Here is a 24,298-nt window from a genome sequence, read left to right as displayed (position 1 = left end):
TCAATCTAAGCTTCAGGTCTGTCATCAATGCTTTCTCAGCAAGTTCACATTAAGCAAAATGCGTCTTTAATGTGAAAGTCACATCGTAAAAGAAGTCACGCTTACCACAATCACACATTTAAGTTCAAAAAGTATTGACTGTTCACTCCAACAAGCTCAGCAACAACTTACTAATGCATTCTCCAAAGAGATGGTCCCTTTGTCTGTCACATTAAAGTCTCTTGCACCGAATAAGAACTCAATTTCGTGAAAAGCTTATAAACCCACAATTGGACTTGAATGTTTTTTCACTAGAAACACATTGATTTTGTTCTTTCAACGCAGAGTGTAGGTCAAAGGTATAAAAGTTTGCCATTCAAACTTTTTAAGCAGCAATGCAATGGTTCTGAATACCAGCAACAGAAGGAAACAGGGGAAAAAATGCAGCAGTTTTTATACTTGTCCATTCAGTAAGAGTTTATAAATAGATTACATCTGTTCTCACTGTCTCTGCACGCAGGGATCATCTGGAATCCTTTCCCAGTGGTGCTTCTCATAACCCATCTGGAAAGTGACTTCTCTTGCCGTTAAACGAAAAAAAGGACTGGAAAAATTACTGGGTGAACCAACACACACATTTTGGCACGTACATCGCTTTTTATTCCCCGCGACACAGTAAGAGGCGCCACTTCCCAGATAAATCACGCAAAAAAAACACTTGAATGAGTGCCAGACAGAGGTGTGAGGCAGACGGTGTCTATGTTAATATGCAGTGATAAATTTGCATTTGCAGCCCTCTAGGATTTACAGTAACAGGAGCACTTTCTTTAGAGAACCTGCCAAAGGGCTGTTTATTCAACGTTAAACTCTCAGTGGCCATATTAGTGACAAACACCAGTAAAGATATCGAATAGTTCATTAATTCTGCTCTCACTTGTTACCATAATTACTCACAATTACATTTGGCTGAGTAATCTTACTGTAGAGGGGGGAGGGAAGGGGGTAACGGATTACCTTTGCTGTATTGATCAGGATTTCCTTTGGAACGTTATGTCTCGATACTGAGGTTTGAACTTAGAAACTAAAATGATCATAACTGTGTAAAATTAAACATGCACAAACAATGCGCAGCTTTCTTCCTTCAAACGTTTATGTTGATTGCTGTTCTCAAAAGAAAACACCACGAAAAGCTTAAATAACCCTTGCAGTTCTTTTGCTTTTGATACAGCGCCTTATCACGTCCTCGAGATGCCTCAAAGCGCTTCACAGCATATGCTATGAAGTGAACCGACGGTATGTTTTGTGCGTGAAATGCGGCAGCCAATTACGCACAGAAATATAAACCTCCCCCTTTGTTAAACCGGCTGCTGTTATGATGTATGTGTGAATTCTACAATGGGCTTTTATTGGATGCACTGCTAAACCTCGCTGCCAGGCAGAGAAGTCTAACTCTCTCACTATAGATTCCCTAAGGCAATTTTCATCTCTTTTGTATTCTGTGGTAGTGTGACTAATCCAATCAAGTCCTTGTTAAATGTAAGTTAACTTTTTTTTGGGGGTGCTGTTCAAAGTGGAAGACATCAACAGTGGGGCAGTGGACCATTTCTACATTTCAAGTGCTCAGTGTCAGCACGTGTACACTTATTGAGGTACCACTGAAACGCAACAAGCTATAAAAATAATGTTTCTAGGTACGGGAGAGCTAAGAAACCTTTTATTATCACACCCGTGCTATCCAGTATTACTCACTGTCATTCACAGACCTTCAGTTGCACAGCACCAGCATTAAGGACTCAGAGGGAAGCTTGTGCTCACTTCAATTTGGAATTAAGGCAACTGAGAAGCTTGAGCCAATTGCGCACAGCAGTCGTCCACAAACAGTCGTTGATTTAGTGACCAAATCACCATTTAGCCTTTTAAATTTATTTTTGTTTGAAGGCATCATTACCCTCGGAAAAGCAATCCGCCAATCGACTAACAGCCTGGTTCCAACCTACTGCTTGGCGAGTGGAGGCGTGCAGATTAAGGAATCTTGACCAATGTTTCGCTCTGTCAGGGAATCGAAACCAGGTCCTCTCGCTTGTGAGACAAGTGCTCTAACCACTAAGCTACAGCATTCCACATCTTCCTGTCACGGTATCAAGCGGTCCCTTGTGAGATGTCTTCTTTCAAAACTGAAGAGTCCTCGTTTATCTAATTGTTTCTCATAGCTCATTCCTCTACCATCAAGGATCATCCTCACTGCCTTCCGATGCACTGCCTTTAGATCCTGGAGAGCTCCCCTTTATTTATGCTGAGCGGAATTGTCAACTAATATCCTTAGATCTCTTTCAGCTTCCCTATTCATGGAGTACATGTGTTTACTATTCTTACTTCCTATTTGTAGCACCTTGCATTTATCTGTATTGATTTTCATTCGCCGGTTATCGCCCATGTGTATGCCCATCAAAATCTCTTTTTAAAGACCTTTCACAAACCCGATGAACCACAAAACGAAACACAGTAGATTTGGGTTGTATCCGAGTAGTAATTTGAAATGTTTCCATGGGTTTCCAATTATCAGTTACACACTTAGGTCAAGTATAAGCCACGAAGAGAGAGAACGAGAGATGATTAATGGTTCTCAGTTTTTCTATCCACTAAGCAGTTCTTAATACTCAGAGAAGTCAATGACAATGAACAAAAAAACACATTGAACAAAAGTACAAGGACATGAAGAAAGAAGATAGATTTGCTGGATGGAGCTTAATTAAGCAAGATATTTTGTAAAACCTACATAAGGATGACAGTGCTGAATGGGGCTTTCTTTTTCTATTGCTTGCTAAGATATATCTCATGTCATTTTCTTTCTGTATATCTGCACAACTAAATCTGTTCAATTTTAACTTGGGATCTTGAATGAATTCCTTCTCCATCGCTGCTCATTTCACCCCAAATACGTTTGGAAAACTTAATGTAGGCATTTATTAGGTCCATGGGTAAATTCAGATTTTTCCCATTGTGACTGAAAGCATTTTTGTGCTGAAAGAGAAGTGTCATTAGCTTAAAAGCCTTTTCTAGCCTGGACATGCCGAAATATTCATCACTGTCATTATTAAATAGTACCAATGCACATCTTAATAGATTCAATTGAAGAACATTTGCTGTACTCTTTTAGATCCAGTTTTAAGCTTGTTCGCTTAACAGGAAATGTGTGCTGGTTGGCTTGAGAAGAGGATGGGATCGGGGGAGAGAACAGTTTTTTTTTCAGTTTTCCCCAGTGGATGTTCACTTTCATTAGCAGTCTGTGGGAACTACTGCATATGTGGAGTCCTGTAGCTCAGTGGTTAGAGCACTCGCTTTGCAAGCGAGAGACCTGAGTTCAATTCCAGGCAGAGGGCGAAACCTTGGGCAAGTTTCCTTACTCCACACAGAGCCTAATAATAATCCCTCCAAAACCAAAAACAATAATAAATTGGTCATTTTCAATCTACGACTGTTTGTGGGACATTGCTGTGCGCAATTGGCTGCCGCGTTCGCCCACAAATATACAGTCAATTCACTTTACAGTGTGTTCTGTGAAGCGCTTTGGGACGTCCTCCCGACGTGAAAAGCGCTATATCAAATGCAAGTATTATTATTATTATTATGTCCATTGGCCTAAACAGAACTCTTTCCCAGCAGTACGGATAATGGTCGCAAATGTATTTTGGTTTGCTATTAAGAGAAACGTATTACAAAAACCTAAAAGCATAGTCACTGCAGTTTACAGTGAACTCTGTGAAGGCATTTGAGATATCCTCATACTGTTGTCAATAAACTAGGTCACATTACCATTCTGAGTTGAGAATAGGCGACTGCAGCGTTTATTCACTGATTTCCCTAACCCTCCACCGAGCTTTCAAAATACATTTGAAATCAAGCAAAAATGGAAACGAAGAGCTTTGGGGGTGGGGGGGGGGGGGGGGGGGGGTGGGGAGGTGGAATGTAAAAAACAAGAATTTCTATAATTGGAGTCAAGAAATTAGGATTGACAGTTTGAAATAGGATATCTGTCTGGACCATGGCCAACAATCTGAATAATAAACAGAAGAATCCGACGCAGGAACATTCACAAATAGCAACTCCCTAACTCATTGCAGAGCAAAAGACTTTAACAGCAGTTGAACAATACTTGCTTCTCACACAAGCTCATCGATTAATATTTGGTGGAAAACGCACAACTATTTGCTGCAGACAGAATCACCGAAAGTAAGTGGATTTTATTTTGTTTCAAATATCTTCAAACGTTACAAGATGGGACAAACCATGACTTAAGTTCTGTTTGACTTTTTTTCCCCCTGTGCTTCACGTTTATTCCTCAACCCTGAAGAAGACTCAACTCCCACATTAGCATTGCGAAGATATCCTAAAGATCCAAACCAAGGCAGGGAACAAATGGATGAGAATACAACAACTGATAGCCTCAATGCCTCCACCACATTCACCACCGACTTGGATTCACCGATCTGTCCTCTGTATGAAGACTACAAACACACACTACTACCCGTCACCTACAGCTTGGTGTTTCTCCTGGGTTTGACCTCAATGGAGCAGTCCTTTGCTTATCCTGGCGTCTCACTCGCAAGTGGAGTTGCAGCACTATCTACCTGGTGAACCTCGCTGTTGCGGACTTACTTTACGTCTGCTCTCTTCCTTTGCTCATCTTGAACTATATTTGGAGGGACAGGTGGCCTTTTGGCGACTTCCTGTGCAGGCTTGTGCGCTTTCTCTTCTACGCTAACCTTTACGGGAGCATCTTATTCCTAACCTGCATCAGCGTCCATCGCTACCTGGGGCTTTGCTTCCCCATGAAGTCCATCGAGTGGAGAACACGTCGGCTGGCAGTGGAGACTTGCGTCGTTGCCTGGATTATGGTAGGTTTGCAAGTTGTACCCACTTACCTTTACGCACATACAGGCAGCCTGGCCAACAAGACGGTGTGCTATGACCTGACCAGTCCTGATAATTTCCACAACTATTTACCCTATGGCACTGTATTAACTGTGACTGGGTTTGTTATCCCCTTCGTGATCATCATACTGTCTTATTGCTGTATTATAAAGACATTGATCGTGTCGGGAGACAGTACACAATTGCAGAAACCAGTGCGAACCAAATCGATCCGCACCATCGTGTTGGTGTGTGGCTTGCTGGCTGTTTGTTTTGTTCCCTTTCACATCACCCGCACAATTTACCTCTTTGTCCGGGCGTATCTGGCACAAGACTGCAATATCTTGCAGACGGTCAGCTTGGCGTACAAAATCTGGAGACCGGTCATCAGCTTCAACAGCTGCATCAATCCTCTTCTGTATTTCCTCTCTGGAGACAACTACAGCACCAGACTAGGGCTGAGACTCAGAGCCAGATAGGTTCAATGGTTAGGAGTCAGTCTGCAGGGTGCAAAGAATTCAACTCTGGATGGATCTTAATCCCCCAAAATGGTCTGAGTAATCCTGTTTAACAGATCATTTAGCGAGTTAGAGAGGATGGGCCTTTGCAATGGGCATTTTCAGAAGCAGCGAGAATACAATGAGTTTGGTAATCAGCCACAGCTGTTAGACAGAAAGTTGTGAGTGAGTACTCATTACCTCAATGTCACACATTGCATTTCAGATATACTCACACAGTCAGGACTGCTCTTTTCCCCATTATTTCATGTTCTTGAACCTTTTTGGTTGGGGGGTGGGGTAGGAACTGAGGAAAGAAGGTTGAAAAGAGAAATACACATTTCTTTTTGTGCTGATATCGCACTGAATTTTTTTTATAAAAACATGCAATGCAAACATTGAAAATGTGGAGAGAAGGCATTTATTATCTTCCACAGACGACCAAGGAGAGTATTAAAATCCCATCCTCATACCGATTGGATTTAAAATAGCTTACAGCTAATCTAGTTTAATATTTGTTACCTTGTTTTTGCTGCGAAGTCTTAATCACAGTAGTTAACGACAAGTTATTTAGAGCTACTCAAGTTTTCAATCCAGTGTGTTAGCATGTGACTGGTAATTAAACTTCAATCCAAAATAGCAATACAACACATTTACAAAAGTTTCTTAAATACAAAACCATCATTTACAATGTATGTGCAATTCTTGGGATTCTAAAGTTTATATAAAAAGTGTAGGAAGACTGAACACATTTTGCCACTCGGCTCACAAAATTCTGAACTTTTAAGATGATTTCAATAATAATTATTGTGAAAAATATTAAAAATTTACATTATTCAAGCACAGACATGGTTTGAAATTTTCTAGAGCCGTATAAATCTTGAAGGGATATTGTCAGGCAGACTTAAAACATTGTTCACATTTCTACTAAAAAACTAGTTTATGTTGAATTCTCCAGTGCAGCAATTCAGATAAAACGATGCAAATACAAATAAAATCTATTTTGATCTTAGGTTTGTTGTTGAAACTTATCTTGTAGTGAAACTTCATTTAATAAACTTTCTTATTGTTTATTCACGAATACTTAAAAAATTTGCAAGACTTCTGTGACACCACTTTCACTGTCCTTATAAATGACAGACGTGACCTTCTTCTGCCAGTGTCTATTTATGTGAGCATACTTCTGTACTTCAGTGCAGATATATGAATGCAATAGTGTTCTGGTAACTGCAAGAAAACAAGCAAAAATCAGACGCGACTTACACAGCAAAATTTCACTGATATTTAAAGCTCTTAAAAACAAAATGAATTTACAAAGCTGCTAACATAGATGATTCCATCAGTAGCAGGCCTTTACGTGGAAAAGACCCACAAGAATAATAGAAAAGCCACAAAACTGAAGCAAAAGATCCAGAGAGCGCTTATCACTGGTTGAATCATAGATTCGACATGATTACAGCACAATAAAGCTCTTGAAAACGAATCTGGACAACGACCGCATATAAACAAACTATAGCCCATTGGAGTGTGACTTCTATCATCCTTTAAACTGAGAGATTTTAACAGAAGAAAGTTGTAAAATGTACAGTTGTTCTTACTTGTGCGCCGAGTCTGGAAAGGTATCGGTTTCTCACTGCAAAGGCGCTCATGGGTTGAATCTTGGCTAAGTCTTCTTCTTCCCATTGCCGAATACGCTCAGCATTCTCAGCTCTGCGAAACAAATAAGCCAAAATGATGATGAATTTCAGCTACCCGAGGCATCATACCCAGAAATTAAATTTCCAACGAACCAGGGAAAATATGATCATCTTGATCTGGAGATATTTAATTATTAAAGTTTTATTGTCACTGATAAGTTTAGTAAACACAAAAATCAGCCTGAGGAGCATTGCATGTATTAAGTGTTACCAAGTTGTGCAGATTTAAATAAGACATTAGTAAAATTCATTTTTTTTATTAGGTTGTTAAACGCAGTATATAAATCTTTCTGAAATATGGAGCGGTTAAGACATTACAGAACAAATTTGAACAGGTTTCATTTCAGTTCAAAGTTAGTATCGCCAAAGATAACTTTTCAATGCATCTTACCTAACAAAGAACAGTTTACGGCACAAGTACAGAATGGACCAGCCACCAGCCTTGCATTGAATAAGCGAATTGCAATACATAAATCAAACACAGACACACACAATAAGTGCAAATAATTGAGTGGTTTTGCAAATGCATTACCACAGCCATTCCATTAACAACGCCATTCCAACAGTCTTGAAATGCATTAACACAGCCACATTATTCACCATTTTGAAGTTTACTGAAGTTAGCTTGTTCGGGGAAGGCATCCATGCACAGTTCCAGCAGTTGCAAATACATTTTTAAAGTTAATTTTCTAGTGCAAAATTTGTATACAATTTTGTACAATATCTGGTCTATAGTTTTTAAAAATCTGAATCTGCGTAAACATGAACATAAGTGCTCTGAAACACATGAAAAATATAAGCTCTATTTAAAACTTTCCCATTCATGGCACACTCAAATGTAGACGACAAAACTAGGTAGTACAAAATTGGTTCAAAAATATATCATTTTACAGAAAGGATATTGAAATTATATGCATTGATTAACTCGATGTCCCATTGAATAAGAGAAATTGTCACAGCACAATGATTTGGGGGTAAAGTCAACTAAAAGCACAATTTATAAATGTTATTTTAATATTGCAGCCTTGAGTGTCCGTAGGCTATTAAAATTGGAATATAAAATGACTATGGGATGTCAAGCACTGCAAGCAAGGCATTGCTGGATTACAATTTATGGGTGAGGTGTTGTTCTCCCCCATTACACACTGAAAGTATTAAATACAGTATATTCTTCATGTTGATGTTTTGATGCTCAAAGGGTTGTACACTTCTGGTCGAAGGCTGCTACTGACAATTCTCACCTGTAAGAAATTGTGTTGAAAGTTAATGTCATGCCAATGCCCACACAGAACTATTTAACAATGCTAAGCAGACCACCTGCAACTTTTGAATTCCAGCTCATGATTTAACCTGCATTGCAAGTTACCCCCAAAGTAACCAACTTGGAAAGTGTTTCTGGGTGGACCAATTAAAGGTTGTCCGAAATGAAGTAATAGCACCTGTCCGGATCATTCAGAGTTGATTTATAGCTATTTAATGTCTTGCTTATACACAGTGCTTGCTTATGACTGAAGAAATTAAGCAGCGCCTTTTAATACTCATCTATTAATACCTGCAACAAGGTAAGTGAAACACAAGACATAGAGCCAATGAGCCCAGGAAGGTATCCCATAATCTATAAGTCGTGAGCAAGAAGAGTAAAAAGAAAGGATCCTGGTAAAAAGAGTCAAAAAAGACACCCAATTCCACGACTTCACTACTTATTTTCCATTTATATTGACAGATGGCAGCCTTGCTTTGGAGTCACAAACAGATACCAATACTATGTGGTAGATTTCACAACCTTTGGAGACATCTGCACTGTTGCCAATCGTGGATTACTTACTTATCACCTCATCTGAAATAGGCAATGCAGAAGTAACAGGGAACAATTAAGTGCATTGTGGGACTATGCTGGAGTAAATTACAACACTTCATTCCAGAAGTACAAAAAAGGGTAGGTTGTCGTATCATCTTTTGACATGAATCCAAATCAGTTTTTGTTTGCAAATCTAGAGCTCCATGCACACACACACGCACACACAAAGCAAACAACAGCAGGAAGGTAAGAAGTTCAAAGAATATTCAAATACACACAACTGGTCTCTGCATTTCAGGTTTTATGGAAACATTTAAGCAGGTTTGTGCTTTGTTGTTCTACAGCCAAGTGACTGAAAAAAGGCATTTACTTCCAAAGAGCAAAGTAGTTTCCATCCATATCCGTGACTTATTTCACTCCCACACGACTGAAGTTAAGTAGCAAAGTGAAGGATAATATAATAGACTGCAGGTTTTGAACGGGTTAATTCCAGAACAATTTCTCATCCAAAAACAAATCCTATCATTTGGAATTAAGCAGATTTAACAAAAACATTATGTTTCCACAATGAACTTAATTAAGATTGTATTGAAATCCTGGATTAAAGACCATCAGGCAAGCTGTTTAAAATAATTCATGCTTGTTTCACAGTTCAAAATAGTATTTTCCTGTATGTAACAGTTTTCACTGACCAATCTGCAGAGCATTGTATGTATTGCACAGAACTCTTCTGCAATGCTACGATGATACAACTCCTCTCCAGTGTAATTCTAATTTTCTTCCCAGCAATACTATTTCTTAGCCATAAACCCTCATCCAGTTAGGGAAGGGCGAAATAGAGAGAAATTGTTTGTACAATAGATCTCAAGGATAATAGTCAGTATCATTCAGATGAATCGGCAGGAGGTGAAATTAATAGTTAGTGTGTACCACTGATTTTACGAAGATGAAAACATTTTGAATAAAGAAACAACAAAATGCATTTATAGAGTGCCTTTCATGTCGGGAGGATGTCCCAAGGATGTCTAGAATTTCTGGACAATGTCAATACTTCCTAGAAAAGAGTTTATAGTTTACAAAATGCCATTGTTCAACTATTGTTCCTTCCACTTGTTACTCGATCCCAACCTGAAGATGTCTTCAATTAGTCAGGTTGAACTCAACCATTTACCATAAAGAGTAATTTATTTCCAACCCTTGCTTCCCTCCTCCCCCAATTGAAAAGAACACTTAACACTTACTCTTCTGCTGTAATATTCTGTAATTTTGAACGTTTCCAGGCTGCCATATTGAGTCCACTTCCTGACAGGTTTACAAACAAACATCATTATCAACACCTTTTGTCACACTCTGAAATAAACGCTGTCTCAAAGAAAACAATTTCAGAGAAATTCATACCTGCCAACAGATCCACAAAATATAGCAATACCACACCCATCAGTGCCACTGGAAGACAAAAAAAAGAAGAAAATCACTGTCACAAATTCAGACACTGAGCTCAAGCATAATTCAACAGAACAAATGTAAAAACACAACAATTATTTGAAAAGTGAAACATGATCCGAGTCAGCTAAACTCAGACTTTAGAAGGGATACTATCAGAATCTGTAAAACGAACTCAGAATTGTTAAACGAATTGTAACAACACAAATTACAGCTTTCTGTAAAGCACTGAACCCGCATCCCCAATAAGAGAAACCACAGCAAAAATTCACGTATTATTAAGAACAGGAAGAGTGGCGCAGGTTTGGAATGTATAAGGTTGTTTTCGTCAGCACTGTAAGGAAACAATGGTACAGGAAACCCACAAATTGGTTGCTACCAGTAAATAAAACCTTCTCCTGGCTTTTGGATTGCAGTTCAACAGATTTTGCTTTTGGATCCAGACTAAAGGGTGTTTAAATATGGTAACAGTGTCATTTATTTTCCATTTCTGAATATAAAACATGTAAATAGAGCCAGAGTCAGAAGAGACTGAGTTTACGCCCCACGTTGGGACTTTGAGCTCATAGTCGAGGCTGATACTCCAATGAGGTGCTGCGAGAGAGCTGCACTGCTGTCCTTCAGTAAGATGTTAAACCAATATCCCGTCTACCGTTTAGGTGGATGTTAAAGATCCAATGGCATTATTTGGAAAGCGGACAGTTTCTCTCCCAGGATCCTGGTCAACAATCCTACAATTGGTGATTCACGTCATGGCTGTTTGTGGAACACTGCTGGGTGCAGTGTTTCACAAATTGGTTGAACAATAGTTGAACAATTGGTTCAGCTTCAAACACACACTCACTACACTTTACAGTGAATCCTGTTAAATAATAATAATAATAATAATAATAATAATCCTTGCATTTGATATAGCGCTTTTCACGTCGGGAGGACGTCCCAAAGCGCTTCACAGAACACACTGTAAAGTGAATTGACTGTATATTTGTGGCGAACGCGGCAGCCAATTGTGCACAGCAATGTCCCACAAACAGTCGTAGATTGAAAATGACCAATTTATTATTGTTTTTGTTTTTGAGGATTATTATTAGGCGTGTGGAGTAAGGAAACTTGCCCAAGGTTTCGCCCTCTGCCTGGAATTGAACTCAGGTCTCTCGCTTGCAAAGCGAGTGCTCTAACCACTGAGCTACAGGACTCCACGACTCCAAAATGTTTGGAGACGTTTGACAATGTGATAAACATAAGAATTATTTAATATCTTCAACACAAATGTGAATTCCAGTGCCATTGTCGTGTTTATGCGGTTATCAAAATATTTCTTTGTATATTCACATGAGAGACATATCTGCTAATTCATTCAATGTTCAGTATAATTTGTTTTCATTCAACTGAACAGCATTATCTCAGCAAGTGACACGGAAAATAGAAGAATACTTCAAACATACGGTACTCACAACAGACACAAGCACAGAAAAATACTTCAAGTAGTAAATATCCTCTGGAATCCAGTATAGCACCAGCAGCAATTGCAATCACTGCAAGGCCCAAGTTCTGTATGGACTGCATGCTGGAAAGAAATGTTCAAAAAAACATTTTGAAAAAAAAGACACAAATTGTCAAGAAAACAGTCTTAACTAAACACGCTAAACATGCGCACTAAAGGAAAACCAAGAATCTCCTCTGACCAAGGGACTTCAGAATACTAGAAGACGTGAAAAGTGCTATATCAAATGCAAGGATTATTATTAATTATTACTCACAAGCCATATGCTGTTCCGATCTGATGTTCAGGAACCACAAAAGCCACCATGGGCCACAACGCACAGGCAAGCAAAGAATACGAAATTCCCAACAGACTCTGAAATTAGAGCAAATTAGACATCAAAAATAAATCTCTATTCTTGATCCCAATTATTCTTTTGAAAGCATCCGGCCTTAAAATAAGCCAAACCAAGGGACATAGAAACATTTAAAGTTGAAGTTTTTGTCAATTTTCTCCTCTCTTAAACACACATTTGCTCCTTTTCCCTTACCTCCCCGCGATGTACAGAACTGCACTCGGATCAAACCAACTCATTTGGTAAGTAATGTTGCATAGCACAGTGAAGCTTCACAATTGCCACTGTACCTTCAAATATTTCAACACAATAAGGTGATTTATAAAATATTACCATCCAGTAAATCTTCAGGAATCATTCTTTTTTTTAAAAAAACACAAACCGGTTGAACGAAAACCACGCCTGTCCTTTCACCTATGGGACTTGGGTCGGATTCCAGCCCAGGGCAAGATCTGGTCTGAGAGCAAAAGGAAGAAATCTTCCTGTAGTTCCTAATGAGTGACAATTTGGAACATATATATTAATTGCGTCAGCTGTTTGTAAAAAAAGGCAACAAAGATGGTTGATGTGGGAAGATTGAATGGTTCACACTCAGAGAGCACGGAGTTGTCCTACCCTGTGCACCTTATTCTCCTAAACCCTTCCTTTCCCCTTTAAATACACCACAGGCAATTTACTGTCAATGCACATCTAAAGTCTCTTTCACATAGCTGTTTTCAGAGATGGTCACATAGATATTTCAGGCAAACAGTGCATAAAGGACAGTTGCTTTACCATTGCAATCCAAGGGTTCCAGAAGGTGAATGCCAACATCATGTGAGCAATCAGAGTGATTATCACAGCGCACATAACCCAAAAGATATTCTTTCCCACTTTGTCCACCAGAAATCCTAGGACAGGCGAAGCTGGAGCCGAAATTATATACACAATACTGGAAAAGAGAAATCAGAATGAGTGGAATATTCAACTGTATTATCATACGAATAGCTCACATAAACAACAACTTGCATTTACATCGCGGCCTTCACGTAGGGTAGCGTCCCGGAGTGCTTGATCTTTAAAAGCACTGTGTGTGAAAGCAATACAAAGCACTGACCTTTAAAAATATGCAATTTACGGGATTTACGTGCAATTGCTACACCTGGATTTTTTTTTGTCTATAATCCTGCTGGTAGCAGTTACCTGTTGACGGCACTGGCTTCTGCAGGAGAGAAGTTGAACTTTTCAATGAAGAAAACCCTAAGACGGAGAAAAAATATATTGTGGTCGCTCTTTTATGTGAAACAAAACAGGAGATGTGCCTGTGTTGTGTTCGCACGGCAAATCTCTGTATTTTACACGAGTTGCTATTTGCTCATTATTCCCGCTCCCAACAAAGCTCACTGGAGTGAGTCTGACAACTGAGGTGACAGGTCACTCTTCTAACTGCAACAATACTGAGCTCGAAGTTAAATATCCTTTCATAAATTTTTGGCTTCATAGACCTGAGGGAATATTTTTCTAAGAAGTGATGCTCCCCTGGACTGCCCTTCCCCTATGTGGCTTTGATGCTTGTTGATTTACACAGAAAACTTACACAGGCGTTAGTCTTAAGACACGCTGAACAATTCGTTCAGTTGGGATGTTTACTTGCGCAGCAATTTTTTTATATACACTGGAATTTCTCAGAGATTAACATACCAAATACAGAACATACTCCTTGACGTAGGAGTACATTTAAAAATAACTGAGTACGGCGCAGTTAAGTATCAAGTCTTAGTCAAACTACTACTTTCCAATGCCCGTGCAAGAATTAATCAACACTAGATTAGGAGTTTAGGTTGAATGAAATACAGGTACTTACTTTCCAAGCCCAATAAATGGGAAAACAGCTACATAATAGCCAACACAGATAAAAAATATCAACCAGAGGGATGCTGGAAAATGTTTCACATCTGTCAATTTAATGACTTCACCTAGAAAGATTTAAAAGGAGCCAATATTAGATTTCACCATTTGCATTCCATTTTGAAATGCTGATGAATTGCCGTGCACCTGGGAAAATTCACAAGCTTGTGGATTGCGTATTGAACAGAATGTCAAGGCCGGCAGCCGGTTTTACAAGACTGCCTCAAGCATTTTATTGTAGCGTCAGAAATTGCCATAACCAGTTACCCATTACTGTTATCTCTTAAACTCTTTTAAGTGAAGCGCCTTGAGACGTCCTCCTGACGTGAAAGACGCTATATAAATGTAAATTGCGTTGTGGATTGCCCAGGCATCAGCTCTCCACATATATTTTGTCAGTGTGCAATATGATTGTAGGTAGTTGCCACTGTGGAGTCCTGTAGCTCAGTGGTTAGAGCACTCGCTTTGCAAGCGAGAGACCTGAGTTCAATCCCAGGCAGAGGGCGAAACCTTGGGCAAGTTTCCTTACTCCACACAGAGCCTAATAATAATCCCTCCAAAAAAAACAATAATAAAAAATTGGTTACTTTGAATCCATGACTGTTTGCGGGACATTGCTGTGTGCAATTGGCTGCCGCGTTCGCCTACAAATATACAGTCAATTCACTTTACAGTATATTCTGTGAAGCGCTTTGGGACGTCCTCCCGACGTGAAAAGCGCTATATCAAATGCAAGGATTATTATTATTATTAATGTTGTTCCAATTTTCCGACACGCACAAAATAAAATAAATGGCATAAGATGGCCAAAATTCTCTGTGTCAAGCATTAGCAGTTAAGAGATAAAATAACCAGACAAACACTACCAGAAGAGAACATCAGTTATGTGGATATTTCAGGGTTCTGGCAACAGCAAGTATTTGGAAAAACGCTACTAGACATTTAAAATTAAGACACTGGCCAAAATCTTCACAGGCAAAATGTTTTTTTNAAAAACGAAATCTATTGCACCTGCAAAAGATTTACGACACAGAATATTCAAACAGCCCAGCCAAGTTTTGACAATAAAAATAATAATTCTTGCATTTTATATGCGCATTATCACGTTTCCAAGACGTCTCAAAGCGCTTTACAGAGTATACTGTAAAGTGAATTGACTGTATATTTTGTGGGCGAAATCACAACTGCACACAGTTCTATTGTTAGTTCAGTAGCATGGTTTGCACTTTATCCAATTAAAATACATGCAAGGCTAACCTTATTAGCTTTGAAGATATATGCTTCAAGTACATAAAATAGAAAATCAGACGACAAATGATTTGAGCAAACTGTGCAAAGCAAAACCTGTGCAAAGGGTGATTCCATTTTTTAATAGTTTAACAGAATAAATTCAATCTTTAAACAGAAGTTTCGAGTGACTCAGTGAAATCAATTTAAAGGAAATATATGTACACAATGCGACTGTGTTGTGTGTATTTGGGAGAGGAAGGAGGAAAAATCTCACCTGTCTTTTCTTGTTCTTTGTTTAATATCTTTGCAGCTCTTCTGTCTAAGTAACCAAGAAATAATGCACACAGCAAGGAAAAGATACAGGTTGCAGTACCTGCACAGAGAGAAAAGAATGTAATATTCGAGCAACCTCCTGTTAAAGAAGAATGTTCCACAATATCCAATAGGGATCATTCTCAGCACCGAAAGACTGAAGCCTCCAGAAAATCAGTGACCCAATACCCACTGCACATGCAGGCACAGTGCAACAAAAGGAGTCGGACTTGAATGAATTGCTGGCAATCACTGCCCAGGTTCACAAATGGGAGAAATTACTGGGGAAAGTACTGGGGGGTGCAGCAACTCCATTGGGTTCCAGGAGAAACCACTAACATTTGCCTGTTTGAATTTATATTAATGTCGGCCACACGAGTTTGATCCAAAACACCTTTACAGGTAGAGAAAGGGACGACTCAAAAAACCTTTAAGCGAATCTGAGACTCTCTGGTCGTCTTTTAAACTGTTAAATAAGCTTGATAAGTAGTTACAAAGAATGATTCCGGTCACTGGACCTCAAATGAACACGAACAAACCTATCATGAGACTGATGCCAAGTGCTGTGGGACTCTCAGAGCCCACCATTTGCGATATTCTGGAGAAAATCCATCCCATTATATTCATGTTTACAGTGCTGCCCTGCCAAAAAAAAACGCATCTATTTCAATTTATTTCAAGCACGACATTTAATTCGACACAGTTTAAGTTTTTCACAACTGCTATTTTTACAGCAGCAAAATCAGGCTTAAAGGACAAAAACACAAGTATTCAGTCTACCACAAAGTGATATATTTAGCAGTGAAGCAGAATTGGCTGGACTCAAACAATGAAGGAAATTGAGATAAAGCAAATATTAGAATTGAGCTCCAAACTATTGAATGAGAACAGAATATTTTACCATTTTTTTAGAGACGATGAAAACCGACCATGTAGCAGATTGATCAAGGTAATTCCTCCTTGTATCTGCTTCACTCCTCAATAGACATCATTAAGTGGAACTATCCATTTTGTATTACCAACTACACGTTAATACTGGAACTGATTTTGTTCTTCCCCCAACTCGCATGAAAAAATTCATTCCTTCTCCTTTGAGACAAATCACTGCTTTCATACGAGCTGAATGCTTAACAGATTACAGATTGAGCAGAAACAGAGTGAAACTCGTGTCAAATGACCACTACTGGGTTTATTTGATGAAACTATTCTCAGTACTTAATATACGAGTAAATTACAACTCAAAGGTTAATGCTTTACTGTCGCGCACCCCTTCAAAAAGAAATCCAAGAACGATTTCTAGAAATGATTTCGGGTAAAATGTTGGAAGGTTTGGGTTAGTTCCAATTGTTTAAATAATGTGGAACCAATTGTCTGAATCTTGTGACCCATTCACATCCTGCAGGTCCAACAAAATGCTACCATTCTTACCAGTCTGGCCATGCTCAGTTGTAAACCAAAGACAAGATTTAGCTCTTTGCCTTTGAACCAACTGACGGCATATGAGTTTTGTGCCACTGCGAGAGACTCCCCTCCAATCCTGTGCAAGTAAACAAAAACTGTGATTAAGTAACAAATGCATGACCATATTTTATTCTCGATTGTAACCACAGCTTGTATTAAACTAATCAAATGAAGCCACTGTGATGCCGTTCCATCCGTTCAAAACATCTTATTTCGAGGAGCAATTCCTCGGTTTCCCCTCAACACTTGCTTTCAAACACGAAACCATTTTGCTTGAGATCTTAATGCCTTTCGAACATCAAGGGGCTGCCCGCGCTGGAGTATAACCACACCTGCTCGCACAAATCCCGATTTAAAAGCATAAAGCAAAGCGTTTGGTTTGTATACCAGACTTTTGGGCTGGGATAGATTTCCTCTGTGTAAATGTTAATAAATTCTTCGTACGAAAAAGCTACAGAACTAGCGTCTTGGTCATTCGTTGCTGATCGCCTGGGAACAGATACTTTAGATAGAATAGATCGAAGCGATAGAATCCCTTGAGGAAACATCACGAATCAGCCGACCATTACAATTCATGGCATCACTGGAATGTAACTTGATGTCACAAGAGTGCTCTGCATAAACTATCTGTTTCAGAGATGCAGCAATTTACAGCAACAAGGGGCTGATGGACATCAGACCTTGTAAAAACATGATCCGTTTTTAGTATTTGTGGGAAAGTTGAATAAAAAAAATATTTGGGTTACTCAAGGATATTCCCAATCAAAACAATCTCAACCGCATACAGTCTACTCATTTCATGCACGGCCTCAGTTTTGACACTTCCTTCAAATAAACCAAGTTGACAATCTTATGCGAGCTCCTAAAATGCAGTTGTAATATATTAGTAAATGTAGATAACACAATAAAACAAATTAAGACGGAAAGCATAACTCACCCAAACACAAATCGCCCAGCTTCCATTAACCAAAAGATATTCAGCAAGGCTCCAGCAGCAAAAATAACCTTAAAGCAAAACAAAATTAAACGTTTTATAAATGTTTTACACACACTCATCTGCTTCTTTTGGTTCCTACACTCTGTGCCGTTACTCAGCAGCCTGCACTATGCTGAAGTAGACTTCTTCACCCCATAGTCACAGTTCAAAAGAACGGGGACATTGGTTTAGCGCCACACCAACAACTGTCCAGCGGAGTACTTCCGAATAATGTAGAGTTTAAACATACCCACCATGATACTCTCCTGAAATGCTCATGACAACACCAATATAAGCTCCAAAATGCGAGATTTAAAATTATTACTATCGGAATAAAAAGTACTCAGTGTTACACATCTCCCCCTGTACATGCACTATGTTTCATGCAACTGTTATGGTTTCAACCAGCTTTCAAACCATTTTTACAATCGTGCCTTGCGAGCGTTTGCAACAGAAACAACGGCATTTTATTGCTATTCCACGATGTCTGCCGCAAAGCGGACTGGAACTTCTCTCCCTCTAGCTTAGGAAGTTACACTACAGATGTGCACGAACAAGTGTTACTGCAACAGAAAATATAGCAGCTTAGGAATGCACAGTCCAGTAATCCTGAGATATAAATGCACTGACAAGTTGTTAAAAATGTATCATTTCTGAACAGCACTGCTTACTCAAATTCAAGTTAATTATAACCCAGGGTAAACACCTCCAATTACAGCACGCGCATCATGAATAATAGTTTGGGAAATTTTAATTTCTACTCACTTGCCCCAAAACGACGAACAAGCTGAATATTATTGTTCCTAAACTGTGCGAGATAAAAAGGTAGGCGTTAAAATGAATCGCTTTTTAGAAACTTCATTACACAAATGGCAAACGTAGGAAGATCATTGCGAGCAGGTACTGAAGACAGAAGTAACGTGTTCTGCACCAGCTTCGGTTTGCAGCAAAATAACTTCAAACAACAAATGGTTGATTTTGACAATTGTTGGCAGAACACAAACAATCCAGAAAAGGTCAGCAGCTCTGGGTTTGTACTGAGATATAGCAATATTCACCGAGGGGGCACATGTTGCATAAAAACACGCACACCATATGAATGACATACAGGTTGACCTTACAAAATGGAATAGGGGCTATGCCTCAGCTCAGGCAAAATAATTCAGACTCAATTGATTCCCTGAAGCAAACCATAGACTGGATTTTACAATAATCCAATATATTACATAAAATGATGGTCGCAGTACTCTTCACTCTCTGTTCAATAGAAACCCTCCACGTCTGGAGACAAAGATTTTATTCTTGGATTCAAAACACATGATCTGAAGCAGGTTATTAAGTTTATTTTTTTTAAAAAATACTTCATTTATTGGTATATCATCAGCACTTTGTTGAACATTTGATTCTGAGTTCTCATTTAAGATAGAGAAGTTCTTTCTGCTGCTTTTCAAATAGTTTCTGTAAATGTTCCATATATAAAAAAACCATTGCAAACAATTTGGGTTTCAATGGCTTCTTCATCATTTTTAATGAAGTCTCAGTTGCAACTTGATACTAATCTTTAATTAAGTTACAAATCAAACAAGTTGCAGAGACGAACAGAAACTAACTGTTGTTATTGCGTGAAAGCTTCCCCTTTCGTTTTTACTCAGACAATTTTGACATTCCTTTTCCAACTCTTTGAAGACAGAAACCAACATGTCAGGCAGAAAGTTGCTTTGTCTCTTTCTTCGACCAGCAAAGAACTAAACAGCAAACTTTGATGTTTAAATATTAAAGAGGAAGCAGTCAATCATAAATGCACAGAATAATAAAATGACTTTGTATTAGATATCTACCACCAGAAACGTCATCCTACATTGATCCATTTCTAAAAGTCCAGTTCCAAACACACTTCCTGATAACCTGTTCTAGTTGTTGAGTATGAATGCTACAGGTGGAAAACGGTTTAAAATGAGACTTACCGTATGCCAAACACTCTGTCCAGTAAAAATCCTCCAAAGAAGCAGAGGATAACATTGGGCCATGAATACCATGCATATAGCTGCATGAATGTAACAGTATTAACTTTCATAACCTGTTAAGATAAACGTTTGATTACTCTCACTGATGTTCTGGCGAATTATAAAATACAAAAATCAAGATGACATGAAAAAAAAAAGCTTGGTATCCATTTGGAGAAAGATCAAATTCTCCTGGCGAACCTGATTGATTTTTATTCATTAAATCAAATATCATATAATAATAATAACATCGTATATTAATGTTACAGACACAACAAACTATATCAACCTTCCCAGTCTTGATGAATCTTTGTTTTAATGATTGCTATGATTTTTCAATACTTCAACATTTCCATACTTACCCCCTGAATTTGAGTCTGTAGTGCAGCTGGATTATCATAACAGAAATAGCTACCTGAAGGGAGGAAAATAAAAAAAAAATGAGTTTACCCAAACCAACAAAGCCAATTAAGTCTCGATACTCCGCACTTTGTGCCACAGGGTGAGACACAATCTCCCACACTTCGAACAATTCCAGCGCGCGCACAAACACATTTGCTCATTCTTCCTGGCGGCTTGTTGGGTCCCGCTGGCCAAGTCAGTTGCCTCTACTTTCAGATTTGCATGGTGTAGTTAAACAAAGAAAAATATTTCACCCAATAACACTTTCTCACAGACTCCTTTCCTCTTCTGCTGAAGTATATTTGTACTGAGGCTGGTCCGGCACCTCATCAAGATGGCATTATTCATACGCAATTATTAACGCTGATTGTTGGCCCTGATTTCTTCAAACGCAAAAGGATGATGGAGGCAATCCTCACCCCGAACTCACTCAACATAAACACACATCTAATAGTTTGCTGGATATCTATCAGGAGCTGAATGATGTTCCTCTACTTAAACCTTGTGCACTGAGGTTAGCAAGATCCTCTACACAGGTGAGGGATCAAACCCAGTGTTTCAATGGCTATATAGTCACTGAATAAATCATTTGAGCAAACAAGGGGAAGTAAGTTTATTTCACCAATTCATCCAGAATTACAAATAAACAATGCTACAATTTTTATTGTAAATTTGAGTTGCCATTTTGTATTTAACTAAGTGCTCATGTAAATATTTTCATGAAACATAGGCTGTATCAATCATTATCGCAAACAAAAGTCTAATCAATTGTTCAGCGGGACTTACAATTGTTCAATAGATTTACAAATTGTTTAGATTTGATTTTTCTGATGATAAGTGAACTGCTCAGAAACCAGGTTTTCAACAGAACCTTCATATTCTTAAGACATATTAATGGAATGATCTTTAAACGATAGCTGATATGATTTCATTAACAGAATTGAAAGAAACATTGACAGACTGATTTTAAGATTCAACTAAATGAGAATATAGAAATCAACAACTAAGTGAAATGGCTGATTTCGTGCTGTGTGTAAATCAGCTGCTGGGTTTGTCTACAAAAAAAAGTCACTGCACTTTATGGTAAACCCTGTAAGGCATTTTGAGTCGTTTCGGGGATATGATAAGTGCTATATCAAATGCAAGGATTATTATATTATTATTTAACACTACACTCAAGATGCCATAGAATCTCTAACATCCAATACAATTTACATTCCAGTTTACAGTTGTACAGTGGGAGGACCTAACGAAGCGTTTACTGACCATCTGAACAGGCAGATGGACCTCAATTTAACATCTCACGCGAAGGACGGCATCTCGGACAATACACTACACCCCCAGCACTGCACTGGAGTGTCAACCTGGACCGTGAGCTCAAAGTTGGGGCCAGTCGGGGGTGTGTGGGGGGGGGGGTGTGGGGGGAAGGAAACAAGGGTCAGTAAAGAGGACGGCCTCCTGCTTGACCCTCGTGCCCTCCCTTCCGCCGTGGTTGGCCGCGCTTCCCGAAACTTGCCCCCTCCGTCCCTCTGCCTTGCACACAGCACGAAACCAGCCATTCTCACCGAGGTGTTGTCCTTCCCCATTATCAGATCGGATCACACCGGAAGACCTTCCCCTTTGACCGTGCCAACGTCCACCTCCGCGCGCTCCGTTACTGTCAAGCGCCCCGAGCTGCCACCCTGCGCGGGGGGGGGGGGCGCGATGTAGACGGCAGTCCTGTAGCTCAGTGGTTAGGCACTCGCTTTGCAAGTGAGAGACCTGAGTTCAATTCCAGGCAGAGGGCGAAACCTTGGGCAAGTTTCCTTACTCCACACAGAGCCTAATAATAATCCTCCAAAACCAAACACAATAATTAATTGGTCATTTTCAATCTACGACTGTTTGTGGGACATTGCTGTGCGCAATTGGCTGCCGCGTTCGCCCACAAATTTACAGTCAATTCACTTTACAGTGTGTTCTGTGAAGCGCTTTGGGACGTCCTCCCGACGTGAAAAGCGCTATATCAAATGCAAGGATTATTATTATTATATTATAGCTGTTGTCGTCGCCGTAAGTACGTGGAACAGAAGCAGTTACAACGGACAACGAAACCCCAAATAAATATAGGATCGCTCTCAGTGTGGTGGTGGGTGGGGGGGGGGGGGTGAGGGCAGTAATAATGGCTCCCGAAAAATATAGACAAATAATAACTTCAATCCACGACTGTGCGTGTGTGTGTGTGTGTGGGGGGGACGGGGGGGGGGGACGACGGGGGACGCTGCCGTGTGCAATTGGCTGCCGCGTTTTGCCCACAAAATACACAGTCACTCCACTCCACAGTGTACCCCGCGAAGCGCTTTGAGGCGTCTCGACGACGCGGTGAGGCGCGGTAGCAAACGCAATGATTATTGTTGTTGTTGTTATTATTATAATATCAAACGCACTGATTATTATTACTATTGTATCAAATGCACTGATTATTACTATTATTATATTATTATTATGATTATGGCAAACACAAGGATTTTTTTTTTTAACTGGCGTTATCACAAAAGGAAACCCGCCGTGATATTATTATTATTATTATTATTATTATTATTATGATGATATAGTTTACTACAGTTATATCGTTACTCTGACAGCTGTTCTGTGGTCGCTGTTATTGTGAGGCTTTCCCGGCGCTGTGATGAGGGCCACACGGTGTCAGTCAGTCAGTCAGTCAGTCAGAGTCTCACCGAAGCCCAGGAAACACATGAGGACGAGCACCAGGAGGCGGTGGAGGCCTCGGGTCGGGTCACAGAGCGGAGTGGAGGAGGAGGAGCCGCCGCCGCCGCCGGTCAGACTCCCGGAGCCGCCGCTCTCCCTCTCGGTGTCGGTGTCGGTCTCCGTCTCCTCCATCGCTCGCTCCGCTCCTCCCGGGTCCTGTGACTGACTCACGTGATGACCCGCCCGTTGAGGGAGGGCCGCTCCCTCCCTCCCTCCCTCCCTCCCACCCCCGCCCCCCGCGGCCCCGCCTCCCGGCCTCGCGTCACTTCCTGGAGACGGCAGAGCCACTTCCTGGAGACGCGGGCGGGGACGGGGGCGTCAGCAGGTGAAGCGCCCACTGATCCCTCGGTGTTGTTGTAGTGTTGTCGTATTGGGTGTGAGATCGTGTTGTTCTTCACTGGAACAAACCCCTCCTCTCCCCCCAACTCCTCCCCCCCAACCCCCTCCCCCCCAACCATCCTCTCCCCCAACCCCCCTCCCCCCAACTCCTCCCCCCAACCCCCTCCCCCCAACCATCCTCTCCCCCAACCATCCTCTCCCCCAACCATCCTCTCCCCCCAACCCCCTCTCCCCCAACCCTCTCCCCCCAACCCCCTCTCCCCCCCAACCATCCTCTCCCCCCAACCCCCTCCCCCAACCCCCTCCCTCCCCAACCCCCTCCCCCCAACTCCTCCCCCCCAACCCCCCTCCCCCCAACCATCCTCTCCCCCAACCATCCTCTCCCCCCAACCCCTCTCCCCAACCCTCTCCCCCCCAACCCCCTCTCCCCCCCAACCATCCTCTCCCCCCCAACCCCCTCCCCCAACCCCCTCTCCCCCAACCCCCTCTCCCCCCCAACCATCCTCTCCCCCCCAACCCCCTCTCCCCCAACCCCCTCTCCCCCCAACCATCCTCTCCCCCCCAACCCCCTCTCCCCCAACCCCCTCTCCCCCCCCAACCATCCTTTCCCCCCCAACCCCCTCTCCCCCCCAACCATCCTCACCCCCAACCCCCCTCCCTCCCCCAACCCCACCTCCAACTGCCCTCCTTCTGACTCCCCAAATACCCCCCCCTCACCCCCAACCCCTCTCTTCCTCACAACCCCCCCTCACTCCCCCTCGGTTTCTGTTACATTAT

General features: G+C 40.7%; 2 protein-coding genes across 3 annotated transcripts; one reads left to right on the top strand and one right to left on the bottom strand.

Annotated features, from left to right (window-relative positions):
* Window positions 1-4,189: 4,189 nt before the first annotated feature.
* On the top strand, window positions 4,190-5,499 carry LOC103175398 (P2Y purinoceptor 3-like). Its single transcript, XM_007888411.2, is given in 2 exon segments — window positions 4,190-4,537; window positions 4,540-5,499. Coding segments are annotated over 2 exon segments (972 nt in total). The 5' UTR covers window positions 4,190-4,395; the 3' UTR covers window positions 5,370-5,499.
* A 293-nt stretch (window positions 5,500-5,792) lies between these two features.
* On the bottom strand, window positions 5,793-23,341 carry mfsd1 (major facilitator superfamily domain containing 1). Of its 2 annotated transcripts, XM_042339303.1 has the most exons (17): window positions 23,152-23,341; window positions 20,395-20,447; window positions 19,994-20,106; window positions 18,795-18,837; window positions 17,991-18,058; window positions 17,021-17,129; window positions 16,132-16,234; window positions 15,555-15,653; window positions 14,007-14,118; window positions 13,346-13,402; window positions 12,938-13,094; window positions 12,086-12,183; window positions 11,780-11,892; window positions 10,281-10,328; window positions 10,124-10,184; window positions 6,986-7,097; window positions 5,793-6,614 (listed from the first exon to the last, which is right to left on the bottom strand). In XM_042339303.1, exons 1-17 carry the CDS (start codon window positions 23,312-23,314, stop codon window positions 6,555-6,557), a joined length of 1,569 nt encoding a protein of 522 aa, XP_042195237.1. In that variant the 5' UTR covers window positions 23,315-23,341; the 3' UTR covers window positions 5,793-6,554. The 2 variants fall into 2 exon arrangements, with proteins under 2 accessions (XP_042195237.1, XP_042195238.1); XM_042339304.1 differs by lacking the exons at window positions 5,793-6,614; window positions 6,986-7,097 and adding an exon at window positions 7,211-8,325.
* Window positions 23,342-24,298: the final 957 nt, after the last annotated feature.

Source organism: Callorhinchus milii, unplaced genomic scaffold (assembly GCF_018977255.1).
Source record: "Callorhinchus milii isolate IMCB2004 unplaced genomic scaffold, IMCB_Cmil_1.0 Scaffold11, whole genome shotgun sequence".
Lineage (NCBI taxonomy): Eukaryota > Metazoa > Chordata > Chondrichthyes > Chimaeriformes > Callorhinchidae > Callorhinchus > Callorhinchus milii.
This window is presented reverse-complemented; position numbering and strand designations above follow the sequence as displayed.